This window comes from Vespula vulgaris, chromosome 9 (assembly GCF_905475345.1).
Source record: "Vespula vulgaris chromosome 9, iyVesVulg1.1, whole genome shotgun sequence".
NCBI lineage: Eukaryota > Metazoa > Arthropoda > Insecta > Hymenoptera > Vespidae > Vespula > Vespula vulgaris.
This window is the reverse complement of record NC_066594.1, coordinates 8,316,952-8,330,197: the sequence shown is the minus strand read 5'-3', so window position 1 is coordinate 8,330,197 and position 13,246 is coordinate 8,316,952. Positions and strand designations below refer to the sequence as shown.

At 35.5% G+C, this 13,246-nt stretch overlaps 2 protein-coding genes across 48 annotated transcripts in view; one reads left to right on the top strand and one right to left on the bottom strand.

Moving 5' to 3' along the window:
• Window positions 1-48: 48 nt before the first annotated feature.
• LOC127066037 (uncharacterized) lies at window positions 49-3,743 on the top strand. Of its 2 annotated transcripts, none has more exons than XM_050999257.1 (7): window positions 49-1,392; window positions 1,480-1,896; window positions 1,980-2,190; window positions 2,274-2,382; window positions 2,454-2,575; window positions 2,708-2,914; window positions 2,990-3,743. In XM_050999257.1, the coding sequence occupies exons 1-7, from the start codon at window positions 1,222-1,224 to the stop codon at window positions 3,304-3,306; spliced, it is 1,554 nt and encodes a 517-aa protein (XP_050855214.1). In that variant the 5' UTR covers window positions 49-1,221; the 3' UTR covers window positions 3,307-3,743. The 2 variants fall into 2 exon arrangements, with proteins under 2 accessions (XP_050855214.1, XP_050855215.1); XM_050999258.1 differs by lacking the exon at window positions 49-1,392 and having other exon boundaries at window positions 1,532-1,680; window positions 1,748-1,896.
• LOC127066024 (twitchin) overlaps window positions 3,474-13,246 on the bottom strand; it is a 64,196-nt gene continuing 54,423 nt past the window's right edge. For 44 of the 46 annotated variants that reach the window (XM_050999164.1, XM_050999212.1, XM_050999211.1 and 41 more), the window contains 18 exons: window positions 13,006-13,145; window positions 12,656-12,919; window positions 11,953-12,569; window positions 9,544-11,868; window positions 9,322-9,455; window positions 8,962-9,169; window positions 8,673-8,825; window positions 8,360-8,586; window positions 7,989-8,279; window positions 7,518-7,889; window positions 7,301-7,357; window positions 5,931-6,106; window positions 5,738-5,846; window positions 5,533-5,675; window positions 5,286-5,442; window positions 4,876-5,193; window positions 4,685-4,798; window positions 3,474-4,532 (listed from right to left, as the gene is read on the bottom strand). In XM_050999164.1, coding sequence (XP_050855121.1) covers window positions 4,330-4,532; window positions 4,685-4,798; window positions 4,876-5,193; window positions 5,286-5,442; window positions 5,533-5,675; window positions 5,738-5,846; window positions 5,931-6,106; window positions 7,301-7,357; window positions 7,518-7,889; window positions 7,989-8,279; window positions 8,360-8,586; window positions 8,673-8,825; window positions 8,962-9,169; window positions 9,322-9,455; window positions 9,544-11,868; window positions 11,953-12,569; window positions 12,656-12,919; window positions 13,006-13,145 — 6,008 coding nt within the window. In that variant the 3' untranslated portion in view covers window positions 3,474-4,329. The remainder of the gene's footprint in view (window positions 4,533-4,684; window positions 4,799-4,875; window positions 5,194-5,285; window positions 5,443-5,532; window positions 5,676-5,737; window positions 5,847-5,930; window positions 6,107-7,300; window positions 7,358-7,517; window positions 7,890-7,988; window positions 8,280-8,359; window positions 8,587-8,672; window positions 8,826-8,961; window positions 9,170-9,321; window positions 9,456-9,543; window positions 11,869-11,952; window positions 12,570-12,655; window positions 12,920-13,005; window positions 13,146-13,246) is intronic. The other 2 variants (XM_050999170.1, XM_050999174.1) reach the window with 1 other exon arrangement.

The window sequence follows — 13,246 nt, the reverse complement described above, 5'->3', positions numbered from 1 at the left end:
CTAAAATGAAGTCGTAATTCCGTTGATATAACAGAACTTAAGAGTAACGATAATAAATTCTATAAATATATTTAATGAAGATAAAAGTAATTGATGTTGCAAAAACTTATAGATTGGAAATTAATTAGCAGATTAGCGATTTAGAGATGAGAAATGAATAAATTGCGCCGTTTGTTGGTAAATGGAACGTAATGACTTAAAAATTATAAGAGTAATGGTATTATTCATAAATGGATATAACTTCAATACCTATAATTATATTAGCCTATAATTACATAGCCTGGTCAGTGCATAATGTTTCCTTAATTTTTACGGTAACAATTTGCCTTGTTAGCGCGCGAACGATAAATTATGATGGCTGCGATATGATTGGTCGTTGAATTTTGTGCCGGTAACTACGTGAGTAAAAGAATATAGTTAAAATTTATTCGTCGCACAGTTGTGATGTTTGATAATATTATTTATAAGGACGATTAAATTGAAAGTAAAAAAAAAAGGAATAATTAGATATTCCATCAGTACGCGTTATCCTCTTTTTTTTTCATTGATAGATCGCAACTCGAAATTCTAGATTATTATTTTCGCTATCATTATTTATTATTACTACTCATCATTCCTGTAAAATTACTATCATATTTCACTGTCATTAAACCGATACACGATATTCACTCGATTAAATTTTTTAACGGACTACGTCGATTTTAACGCTTTATTAGTGTTATTATTGCTCGTTCATAAGCCATAGCTCTATATTTAAAATTTGTGCCTAATAATTCGACGCGATTCCGAAATATCATTTGCAAATAAATATTTATAAAAGATTGTACGATTTTAAATATTATAACTTATTAGTTTAGGTTTATAAACTATATCATGAAAGTACATATTATATCGAGAATTTGTCATAGTTTAGATAAACATGTAGTATTAGGAAGAATGAATTATTTATATTGTCAAGTAACTTCCACACAGGCTAGGTCAATTTTTTCTTCGTCACAGTCTCATGAAAAACTGACCTCTTGTCAACAAGGATAACCAGAAGATAACAAGAAGTACATTCGATCGCAAGTTCTCTCACGTATACCAATAACAATTTATTATTAATATAGCAGTAATTTAAAGTTCTGTGAAAAGTGTAAAATCCAGTGCTGCGATTTTCCATCCCGAAGGTGTTAAAATTATTTAGTACATTATTGATACACACTGTTATTGCTTGATACGATGGAAGATGAAATTATTACGTTAATTCTTGAAAATAATCGCTTTGAAGTCGATAAAAAAAGACTTATTAACAAAAGTCATTATTTCCATTGCCTTTTCTCTCCAAATTTTTACGACTCGCAAAACAAAGAACATATTATAAATTATGATATTACTTCATCTATGTTACAGGTTAATATATAGTTTCTGTGTGTAATATTTAATCGATTGTTCGTTATTTGTTCATCATTTACTAGTTGAGATTATTTTGTTTCTTAGAATTTTATTGAGTGGATTCATGACGATGAAAGAGTATTAATTGAACTTTGTTATTTCATTAAATCTTCAATGGTGAAGTATAAAACAGATAATTTTATAGATCTTTTAAATTTATTACAATTGGCTGTACTTTTCATGGCTGACGATTTAATAAGCGATATAACTGATACTATCATATTATATTGGTTGAATCCGGAAAAGGTAATTGATGTCTGGTTATTGGCACAAGAGTTGGCTATAAGTTTATTGACTGATGTCTGTTTGTCAGTATGCTTAGATCGTTTTATGGATTTACCCATTAATTCTTTGATCGAGCTACCTATTAACAATCTCAAACAGTTAATTGAAAATGTTAATGTTAGGTCAACAACAAAATATTCGCATTATGTATTACACGAATGGATGGATCATAATACAGTAAGTTAATTATTTATTTATGTACTTTTTATTTATAAATTTTATTGGGAGGAATATTTTTTTTTTTTAATGGATTTGTTCAGGCTTCTACAATTAATAATAGTATAATAAATATACCATTGACAAAGAAATCTAAATTTGTACAATATATAATTGGATATAAATTAGAAAATCTTAGTAATAAGAAAGGATATATTTATTGTTGGGATGGTATTCAGTTATCTGAGTTAATAGAACTAAAATATCTCAAATGTTCTGGGAAGGATCTAATAGGTTCGCAAGTTACTGGCAGAGGTACGTATATTATGAAAATGATAAAAAATGTTGTAAAAAATATTTCTTTAGATATCCATGCAATTTACCTTATCTTTCTTCAGGATTTAATATATATCTTGTTGGCGGAGAATATGGTTTAGGAACTGGTCAATTTAATCAAATAATTTGGCGATATTGCCTTATAACTAAAAAATGGTATTATTTTGGAAGGTGAATGATCATATTGTAAACTCCATAGTGAATCATTATTTGCGTTTACTTTCTAATATATACGTTTTTAGACTTCCTAGCCCAAGAAGACATATGATTGCTGGATTTTTAAGTAATTGTATGATTGTGGTGGGTGGTGTAGGACGTCATCGTTTAAAACTATCGTCAGTTGATATGTTTAATATACATACAGGTAAATTAAGTTATTAAATAGGATATACGTATGTGTGTGTGTATATATATATATATATGCATATATATATATATGTATGTATGTATATATATGTATATTATATTTCACAATGCATCAAATGGATATTTGTAGGTAAATGGGCAAAAACTGCAGATGTACCTGAATGTTTTACTGAAGTGCCACATTATAGTATCATGAAAAAAAAATTATTTTTATTGAGATCATCTCTTTATATATTCTATCCTGAACTTGAAACATGGAAGACTATTATTTTAGAGAATATTCCTTTGCCTATAGCACATCATTTTATGGCATATGGACTCGTAATATTTATGATTAGTAAGTGAGAAAATTGAAGATATACAACGTATATGAAAATAAAAATTAATCACTAATATGAAATAATATTTGTAGGAGATAACGATATAATTTTATCCAGAATTAGTAATATACAAGAAAAAATATGTGATGATTGCTTAAAATTGTACAAAGATCATGCAATGATACATACTATGAGTAATGTGTATCCTTCAATAGGTTTATTCATTCCTGGCATAGGTTTTATATCGATATTATCTAAAAAATGTCAATCATGTAGTTATTCATATCTAGAAACAGACAATAGAACAAGAAATAATCCACAGGAACTAATTTTAGATCCTAGGCTAGGAAGTTTTGATACAATTGATCCAAAAACATTGTGCGAGGTATCCATATTAGGTAACTTGTAATATACTTTTTTATTATAATTAATACTTCAACACCAATGTTAAGTTTACCTTCAATTAAAGTAGATAAGATATGAGAATTATTTTGAATATAACATTCATTATGAAGGAATATAAAAAGATAGAAAGTTTTCTTAGAAATATTTGCAAATAAAAATAAATGTTAATAGTATTTTTTAATCATAAGTTTTTTATTTATCATAAATTTTGTAATGGAAGCAGTCTTCAAACAAGTATAACACGACAGTGCGTTTAATTATATGGAATAAAGAAGTGTTTTGGCAATGCCATTACAAGTTAACGCATTCCGATAAAATTATTTCGTTGTTTAGGTGAATAGAGGATGCTGGCCATTTTATCGGAATTAATAACTCTTCCAGGCATATTGATGTCAGACTGCCTCTACGCACCGTTGTGTACTTAAAAGTATGCTAAATCGTGTGTACAGCGAAGCTCATATTAGCGTATAAGTTGCGCGTGCTATTCGTGATGTTTGACGCGTTTATTTGTTTACGTTTAAACGACAATTTATGCGACATGACAAGCACACAGAAAAAAAAAACACAATGTATGTTTTTTTAACAATTTACGTATAACGAATAACGACTGTATCGTTATTTTGACAATGTGATTTGTTTGCAGGCTAAGTATTTTAAACGCGATGTATCGCGTACAGTAGAATCTCGATTATTCGAATTTCCTATCATCCGAAAGTTTCGTTACCTGAATCTCTATTAACCGAACTCCACCCGAATATCCATGTTCCCCTTTCCCACCCTCCCACCCTTATTTAGATAAACGAGGTTCTACTGTATTTCGGAATTGTGTCTGCTTTACGTTTCTTCCGTGCACATTAACGGCATTCTTTCTTCTTACATCTCGTGTTTTTTGATATAGATTATAATCGATGAAAAGTATTCACGTTCATTTAGAAAGCATTCTAAATTGCAAATTGCAGATGTATATTAAAACTGATTTCTAAAAAAGACCGTAATATAAATTGTTGTAAAAGTAATAATTTTGAGTTTAGAGATCGCCGGGATTAGTGACGTTTAGAGCAAAGGCTGCATTAGTTTCGCCTTTTTTGCCAATTGCACGTGCTATGTATTGTCCCACGTCACTAGCCGTACATGCCTTAATACCTAGTTCAAACGATTTATCACCGTCTGAACTGAAAGAGTATTTGCTGCTGGTCTCAGGGAGCGCCTTACCATCCTTTAACCAAGTTACTGTAGAAATAAAATGATGATATTATTTCATATTATATTTATACTTTATAATTTTTTACGTTTCTTTTACATGACATAAAAAATAAATAACTTTTTTTCTAGTGATTTATAAACTCGAAATAATAATATTCTATAGACATATTTTTCCTTACCTTTCAAGGGCGCAGTTTCAGTCTTGCATGTGAAAGTAACTGTTTCACCTTCGCTCACGGTTGCTGATTGTGGGAATGTTGTGAAGACCGGGCTCTTGGGTTCCTCGTTGGGAACTACACAGCACGTCAATGTTATATTTTGCACGGAAAAGTAACTATTAATTCAAAAGATATTCGAAAAAATTTCTTACCGAGGACATTCAATGTACACGATGAGAAACTTTCTCCTGCATCATTGAATGCTTCACACGTGTAAGTACCAGAATCTTCTGGGAAGATTTCAGCAATATTTAATTTGTAAATATTAGCCTCACTTGTATACTGGAAGTCTTTGCTAGGCTTGATTTCTTTATTATTATGAAGCCACACCACATCAAATTTCTTTGCACCAATAATTCGACAACTGAGTGTCACGGCTTCCCCGTCCTTCACAAACATGCTTGTCAGATGATCTACTATTTTTGGTGGTTTATCGTCGCTCTTCTTTTTAGCTGCTGCATTTTCCATTGCTAAAAACAAAGTAGGAACCAAATGAAAAAGTTTCTTTACGTTTATATAAATTTTTTATATCATTCCAATTTAGGTAATAAGCTTTACTCACGTTTCACAGTTAATTTGCAGGATGTTGTAGATGTTCCAAGGCTATTGGTTGCCTTGCAAATGTATTCGCCTTCGTCTTCGGGGAATATCTCATTAATAGTAAGAGTTGCAGTACCAGCTTTGTATTTCAAATCAACAATCTCAGAGGAGTTCACGGTCTATAGAATTGAATTAAAAATATACTTTTTCTTTGAAGAATATTGTTAATAATAACATAATTGCATTATCTGTATACAAATTATACTAACTTTGCCATTCTTAAGCCAAGTTATTTGTGGTTCTGGATCACCATCAACTTTGACAGTGAGTTCCAGCTGCTCTCCGTCGTTAATTGTAAGATCATTTAATTTCTTTGTGAATTCTGGTGGTTTCATACTTTCATCTGATGGATCTGCAAAGATATGAATTAAATGTAACTTTTCAACAAATTATTTTACAATCTAGGATACCTACAAGCAAGTTCTTTAGTAGTGTTTCTAGATCGAGATGGGCTGCCTGTAGCATCCAATTTACTTCCGTATTTTTTAGCATTACGTTTATCTGACGAAGACTCGGTTGTAGCCTACAAATGATATCAATGTTATCTGTATATAAACTGTACGATCGTATGTAGGGTCTATCTTGGTTTGCATCTTAATAAGCTTACTTTATAAGATGAGGAACTTGAGGAATTCAGTTTGGTGGTTGAACTGCTATAATTGTGTGATGTACTCGAATGACCTTGTGTAGTAGTAGAACTGTAGCCACTGTAACCACTAGCTTTATGAACAGTTACAATAGGTGGTGGTGCAGGTTTCAGTGGTTGCTCAATAAACCTCCGATCTAAAGATAAGTATTTAGTATCAGGGCTCGTATATTTCATTACGATAGAAATCAATATGCTTTTGTAGCATGCTCTACACGCATTTTTGTATGCATTCACTATATGACATATTTGCAGGATTTTTATTTATTTTGCAGCGTCTACGGGTAAAAACAAACTGGGTAGAATCATGGAATAAATGAATAATTGCTATAGAATTGGAAGGTATCCATTGAGAAGGTCTCTAGATTAGAGTTATTCAGAGTTACATACCAGCTTGATGATTTATGTGTGTGCATTACTAAAGGAATAATACGAATTACGTTTAATAGATATCGTGGTGGACTAAATCATGGAGTTAATTCAGCAGCAATTCTAAGTTTAATCAACTCTACTCTAGATGGCATAATAACTTTTTAAAAGCTAATTCGTAATTTTAATGAAAAAATATTATGCTGTTCGTATAACATTTAAATTTCGATCACATCAAATGAATACATACTATGCCATATACACATACGTGTATACCTTTTGCGATACAATTACATCTTCCAATCCTTCAAAACATACACAGGGTGACAAATGGAAAATAGCTAAAGAATTTTTCCGATACGGACAAAAAGGTCACATTTAAGTGTTTAAATTAAATTTACCGATGGACGAATGATCATAACGAACGAGTGATTAACTATTGTGTAGTAGACAAACGGAATAAATCTTGATACTTTCACATAAAAAATCGTTCAAATCGTTAAGCATTAGGATTGAATTGAGGGAAAACTATGAAACAATTATACTCGGTGACATTCACAAAAGACATTTCTAAATGAATTTTTATATAAAGAAATGACAATGCGATGATTTTTTTTTAGAATTATGAAAAGTGTCTTGTACAATTTAAAAGAATATGTTAATTTCTTGCCAATATAAAAAGAAAAATTCATAAAACCAAATATACCACTGAAGCTATTGCCTCATAGTGTTTTTGGTAGTTTTTTTAACTTTATATATTTTTATAATATAATTCATGTTGAATTTTAAAATACATTGTAATAAAATTATCAAGATTTTCGTAAAGTGTTCGACTTCTTATTCCATACGATCGTTTCAAATTGATAGTTAAGTGTTTTCGGCAATCTCTCATTTGTCACTCCATAGATAGCAAAGGATCAAAGGGGATAAAAATAAGGGGAGTCACGCTCAAGCAGCTCTACCTCCGGAATGTAGGAGGTCGTGTGCTAATTTACATTGCTCCTCTGTTTCTCCAGTTCCTACAAATAAATATTTAATCAGATTTCGTATTAAACACATGTATAATTTAACGATTTATCGATTCACGTAGCGAAGTATTGTTACTTCGATTGTTGTTCCATTGTCAATTGTCACCCATATTTTCCGTCATATTTCTCTATTTGTTGTTTTCGAACTTACCTTCTACAATAACGACACAGCTCGTTTCATCCTTGCCATGAATGTTTGTCGCTACGCAGCGATACTTGCCACTGTCTTCTGGTTTACAATCTATAATCTCCATAGTGACGACACCGTCCGCGTGTGTCATCGAATAATGATGTTTAGATAATTCTTCTCTATCTCTGTACCATTTGACGGTCGGCGGTGGATTTCCAGCTAGACAACAAAGTAGCTTGCACGTTTGTCTGACTTGAATCACACGTGGCCTCAATAAGAAGGTAAAGTTTGGAGCTGATTCGATCGTTTCCATCCATACGTTATAACCAAGTGGTTCTCGTCTGCGCACCGGATGCAATTCTGGTCTGTATTTTGGAATTTCTATGGGCAGTGCTACAAATTTATCACACGATTAATAATTAATCCACAAAAGCTTTGTCTCAGTAACGTGTCGCGATAATAAAAACAAGTTTTCTCAATCTTGTTACTTACGTTGTACGTTAAGGAATACAACTTCTTCTCTATAACCGTAATGATTCTCGGCACGTATCACATATTCTCCTCTGTCTTCCAATTTAACTCTGTTAATGATGAAAGTGTAGTCGTCACCATGATAACGTTTCATGAACTTAACAGATTGTCGAAGTTCTTGATTATTGTGGAACCACGTTAAAACGGGAGAAGCAATGGCGATTACTCGACAAGTGAACTTTACGCTTTGTCCTTCGTATGCGAATGCGCTTGTAGGTTTGATGACAAATCTAGGTGCAGCTTGTCGGCGATCTAGAAATAATATGCATGGATCGCTTTATAATTCTATATACAAATTAAGAAAGTTACTATAGGTTATCAAACAAATTTACCGAACGAAGAGTCATAGATCTTGTATTTTTCTATCAATAATTTCCTAAGCGAGGAATATTCGGCTAGCCGGCCGATGGGTAGAACGTATTTATCCCAGTTCTCATATTTGGCACGTAATTTGTCTCTGAAGCTAAGATATCGGCTACTGGATATGGCATTGGTACGATCACTATGATCGCCAGTTAACCATGGATGAAGAAGGCATTCATGAGCGGTCATACGCTTCCTACAAAAATAATATTAACGATTGAACAAATTCGCTTTGCTACTCGCTAATTCAATTATTAGCATATGCTATAAGAATGCACCCACTCTTTATTCTTGACGAGCAATCGTCTGATGAAGTCTTTGCCCTCTTCAGAGACGTCCCGGAACGCTTCTTCGTCAAAGTCCCAATCGCAGGCCTTTACGTTTTTCAATGTCTCGATGTCATTGTCACCGGCGAAGGGCGAGAGACCACTCAGACTTTTCAATCAGAATAAATGTAATTATATGTAAAAGAAATATACGATCAAAAAAAGAAAAAAGGACGCTTTTAATTATTTGGTATCATAATTAATAGAGAGCTAAACGATTAGAAATATGGAAATTATATACTCACAGAACGTATGCCAATACACCGCAAGCCCACATATCCGTATAGAAACCGACTGGTTCGCGTTCCACAATTTCAGGAGCTGCGAATTCCGCTGTACCTGTACTGATCTTTACGACTTCATTAGGATCTAATCTAGTAGCTAAACCAAAGTCGATTAGTTTTACGTTCGTGCTGTTACGCGTTTGACACATGATGTTTTCTGGCTTGATGTCTGAAAAATAACGTTAACGTTCGATTATTTTCTGTTCTTCCTAGAGCATATCAATTCGTTTCTACAATGCATCACGTTCAATCGCGATTTATTTATTTATTTCTTTTTAATACTACGGACGAAAAAAACGTTTAATCATCTCTCGAACAAACCAAGGTGTATGATGTTCTTCTCGTGCATGTGTTTGACACCCTCGCATATCTGGCGCATATAATTAATGACCTCAGCCTCGGACATGATATAACCTTCGGCAGTGATTCTCTCAAACAGTTCGCCACCGGATAAGCTAAAAAAGAATTATCAGTAACAATGATAAAGGAGAAACAACATTATTATTTTTGAAAATCGATTAGAATGATAATTTATCGTCTTACAATTCAAAGATTAGAACCATCTCGTCGTCATCTTCGAAAGCATCATGAAGGTTGATCAATTTAGGATGATGCAATTGATTCATTATATCTATTTCTTTTCTAATTAATTCCTTCTCCATGACGTGAGAAACTGGAATGAATTTGGCAGCAAAAATATTGCCGGTAGATCTTTCACGGCAACGATGAACGACGCCAAAGGCACCGGTACCAATTTCTTCAAGGATGTCGTATTTGTCATAAACGGATGTATGCTTGATCTCAACCGGCTGCGGCACGTATTTACTATAAATGTCAAAGACGAATTGATCGTAATCGCGAACTTTTTCGTCACTGCGACCACGTATCTTTTTGCCACTCTCGTCCGTTTCGTATTCCTTCTTCTTGAACTCTCTCTTGATGGTACCCTTGGTCGTGATAAGCGGCGTTACTTCGCTCGGATCTGATCTACCGTAGACGTTCTCAGCGCAAACACGGAAATCGTATTGATGTCCAGGGCTGAGACCAGTAACGGCCATTGTGCAGAATCTGGTGTTTCCAACTCTGATCCAACTGGTCATCGGATGTTCGCGTTTTTCCACCAAGTAATTGGTGATATTACTGCCGCCATCCCAGACTGGTGGTTTCCACGAAAGCGCCAAGGAGTCGTGACCGATGTTGTCGATCTGTGGGAATCGTGGTGGATCAGGACGATCGCTTATCTGTATCTTTATGATCGCCGAGTCCTGACCAAGATCGTTCTCCGCTGTAATGCGATAAGGTCCGGAATCTAGTCTACTGCCGTCTCTGATAGTTAATACGGCGTGTCTCTCTTTCACCTCGACGGAGTAATGTCCTCCCGATTCGATGACTTCTCCCTCTCTTACCCAAGTGATCTTTGGTTTGGGATAACCGGTGAACGGTATTTTAATTACGACATTGACGCCTTTGTCGAAGAATGCGGTATCTCTGAATCTTGGTGGTACGTTGAGTTTAGGCGGCGTCTTTATGAAGAGTTCACCTTTCGTAGATTTTGCGCCGCATTTATTTACCGCGCGACAGAAGTACTCGTCCGCGTCTTCACCGAATACATCGTATATTATGAGATTGTGCACGTCGCCTTCCGAATAAATTTGATAGCGACTGCCACCGATAATTTCACGAGCTCCCTTGAACCACGTAATATTGGGCTTGGGAATTCCAGTAATGGTGCAATGGAAGTGGGCATTGTGATTCTGAACGCAATTGACTTTATGCAAAGGCGAAATAATTTCTGGAGCTTTGGCGGCTTGAGGATCGACGATCTTAACCGACGTCGAGGCTTTAGATTCTGGACTAAGACCAGCTTCGTTTTGGGCAAAAACGCGGAACTCGTACTGTCTTCCCTCGATAAGATTGCTAATATTTATCTGAGTTGGTAAACAGATAGCAACGTTGACGCGTTGCCAAGTTTGGCTATCGACCTCGCGCTTTTCGATCCAATAACCTTGTATCTTGGAACCACCGTCGGTTTCCGGTCTCTCCCACGAAAGATTTACGAAATCTCCACCCACTTCGATAACTTTTGGCGTGCCGGGCGGTCCAGGCGGATCGAACGGTGCCTTGGCTTTTATAGGATTTGTGCCTTCCAAGGGTGGACCCATACCATTATCGTTAACTGCCATTACTCGGAATAGATATTCTTGACCCTCCGTTAGACCTTGTACGTAACACGTAGTATCCTTACAGAAGGACGCGACGATAATCCAGTGGGTATGCGTAATGTCTTTTCGTTCTATCATGTAATGTGTTATACGAAGACCTCCGTCGTATTTGGGTGGATGCCAGGACAGAGTACACGTGTGCTTGTTGATGTCGGTGACGTTGAGTGGACCTGTTGGTGGACCAGGTAGACCGGTAATATAAACGGTGAAAGAGCCGCTAACGTCGCCACTGTCATTGGATATGGACAATTCATATACACCGGCATCATCTTTCTCGATGTCTTTGATAAAGATAATAAGATATTCGTCAAAAACGGTGTATTTGATATGCGACGTTTCAACGACCTTGCGACCATCCTTCTTCAGAGTAACATCCATCGGTTGATCACCACTGTAGTAGATCTTGATCTTGGTATTGTCGCCTTCCGGTAGATACAAGTCGTCGGGCATACGCTCGATACGCGGTGGGCTTCCAATCTTGAGACGAGCAGTCGTCGTTGCCAGACCAAGAGGATTCGATATTTGACAACTGTAATCGCCGTCGTCAGCTTCCATTACTCCGGATATGACGAGCCTGTAAATTCCATCTAAAGCTTCTGCTCTGAAGCGTCCACCTAGCGTGATCTCGCGACCATTCTTCAGCCACCTGTAATAAAATAGCATTGAGACGACGTTTCCTCGTTATATATTTTCTTTGGTAATATATAATGTACGTATATGTTATATTAACCTGGCAGTCGGTAATGGTTTTCCTGTAGCTTCGCATTCGAATACATGCGTTTTGCCAAGCGGAACTATCTGGCTAATAGGCAAATTCCTGACGAATTCTGGTTTCTCACCACCTTCAACTTCGCAAATCTTGACCGGTGTGGTGCACGAACTAGGTTCCGATCTTCCGGCCGCGTTAACCGCAAATATTCTAAATTCATAGTCTCCTCGTTCGATAAGATGAAGTACGGTATACTCTGTATCCGTGACGTTGTAATCGTTACATTTAATCCAAATAGCACTTCCGACTTCACGTTTTTCAACGACATAACCAGTGATACGGCTACCACCGTCAGAGACAGGTGCTTCCCATTTGAGATCAACGTAGTTTTTACCGACTTTAGTCACTTGCGGGGTACCAGGTGGAGAAGGAACATTGAATTTGCCCTTTATTCTAAACGGTGCCGAATGTGGACTCGGTTTACTGAAGCCAGCTGCGTTCTTTGCTCGTACTCTAAATTCGTATTCGTGACCACTGGCCAAATTATAGCAGATGTAAGTTGTATCTTTAACAAGATAGTCGTTGGCTATTCGCCACGTCATATCATCTGCTGGATCACGGAATTCGATCTTGTAACCCTGGATACAAAAATATGCGAATTATTTTAACATTATTTTACATTTACAAAGAAATATTTTGAGCTTATCTTCTTCTACAAAATTACCTGTATTCGTGAGCCTCCGTCGGATAATGGTCTTGACCAAACCAATGTGGCACTTGTGGTATCCCAATCTATTACACGGGGTTGTCCAGGTGAATCCGGAACAGTGAAGGGGAATTTAGCTGTTATTGGATCATCCGCTTGTAATGGTTCAGACACACCGTATTGATTTTCCGCTCTTACGCGGAAATTGTACATGCGATTTGGTTCCAAACCGATCACATCGTAATGAGTATTTCTAGCGAAACTGCTAAGCTTTACCCAGAACTGTAATAATATAAAATTAAATTATATTCCGTATCTCTGACTACAATTCCGTAGGATTCTAGAGAATTCTATAAAGAATAACTTACGCCAGCAGGATCCAGTTTCTCGACAACATAATTTGTAACCGGTGAACCACCGTCATCGAACGGAGGTCTCCACGAAAGTGTGCAAGTTTCAGGTGTAATATCGGATATGTCTAATGGACCTTGAGGTGGCGATGGTTTATCTGAAGGTATAACGAATACGTATTTATTAAACGTACTTATTAAACAATTTTATGTAACTAAGACTATTTATATACTTTTTTTTTTTCTTTAATAAGTAATG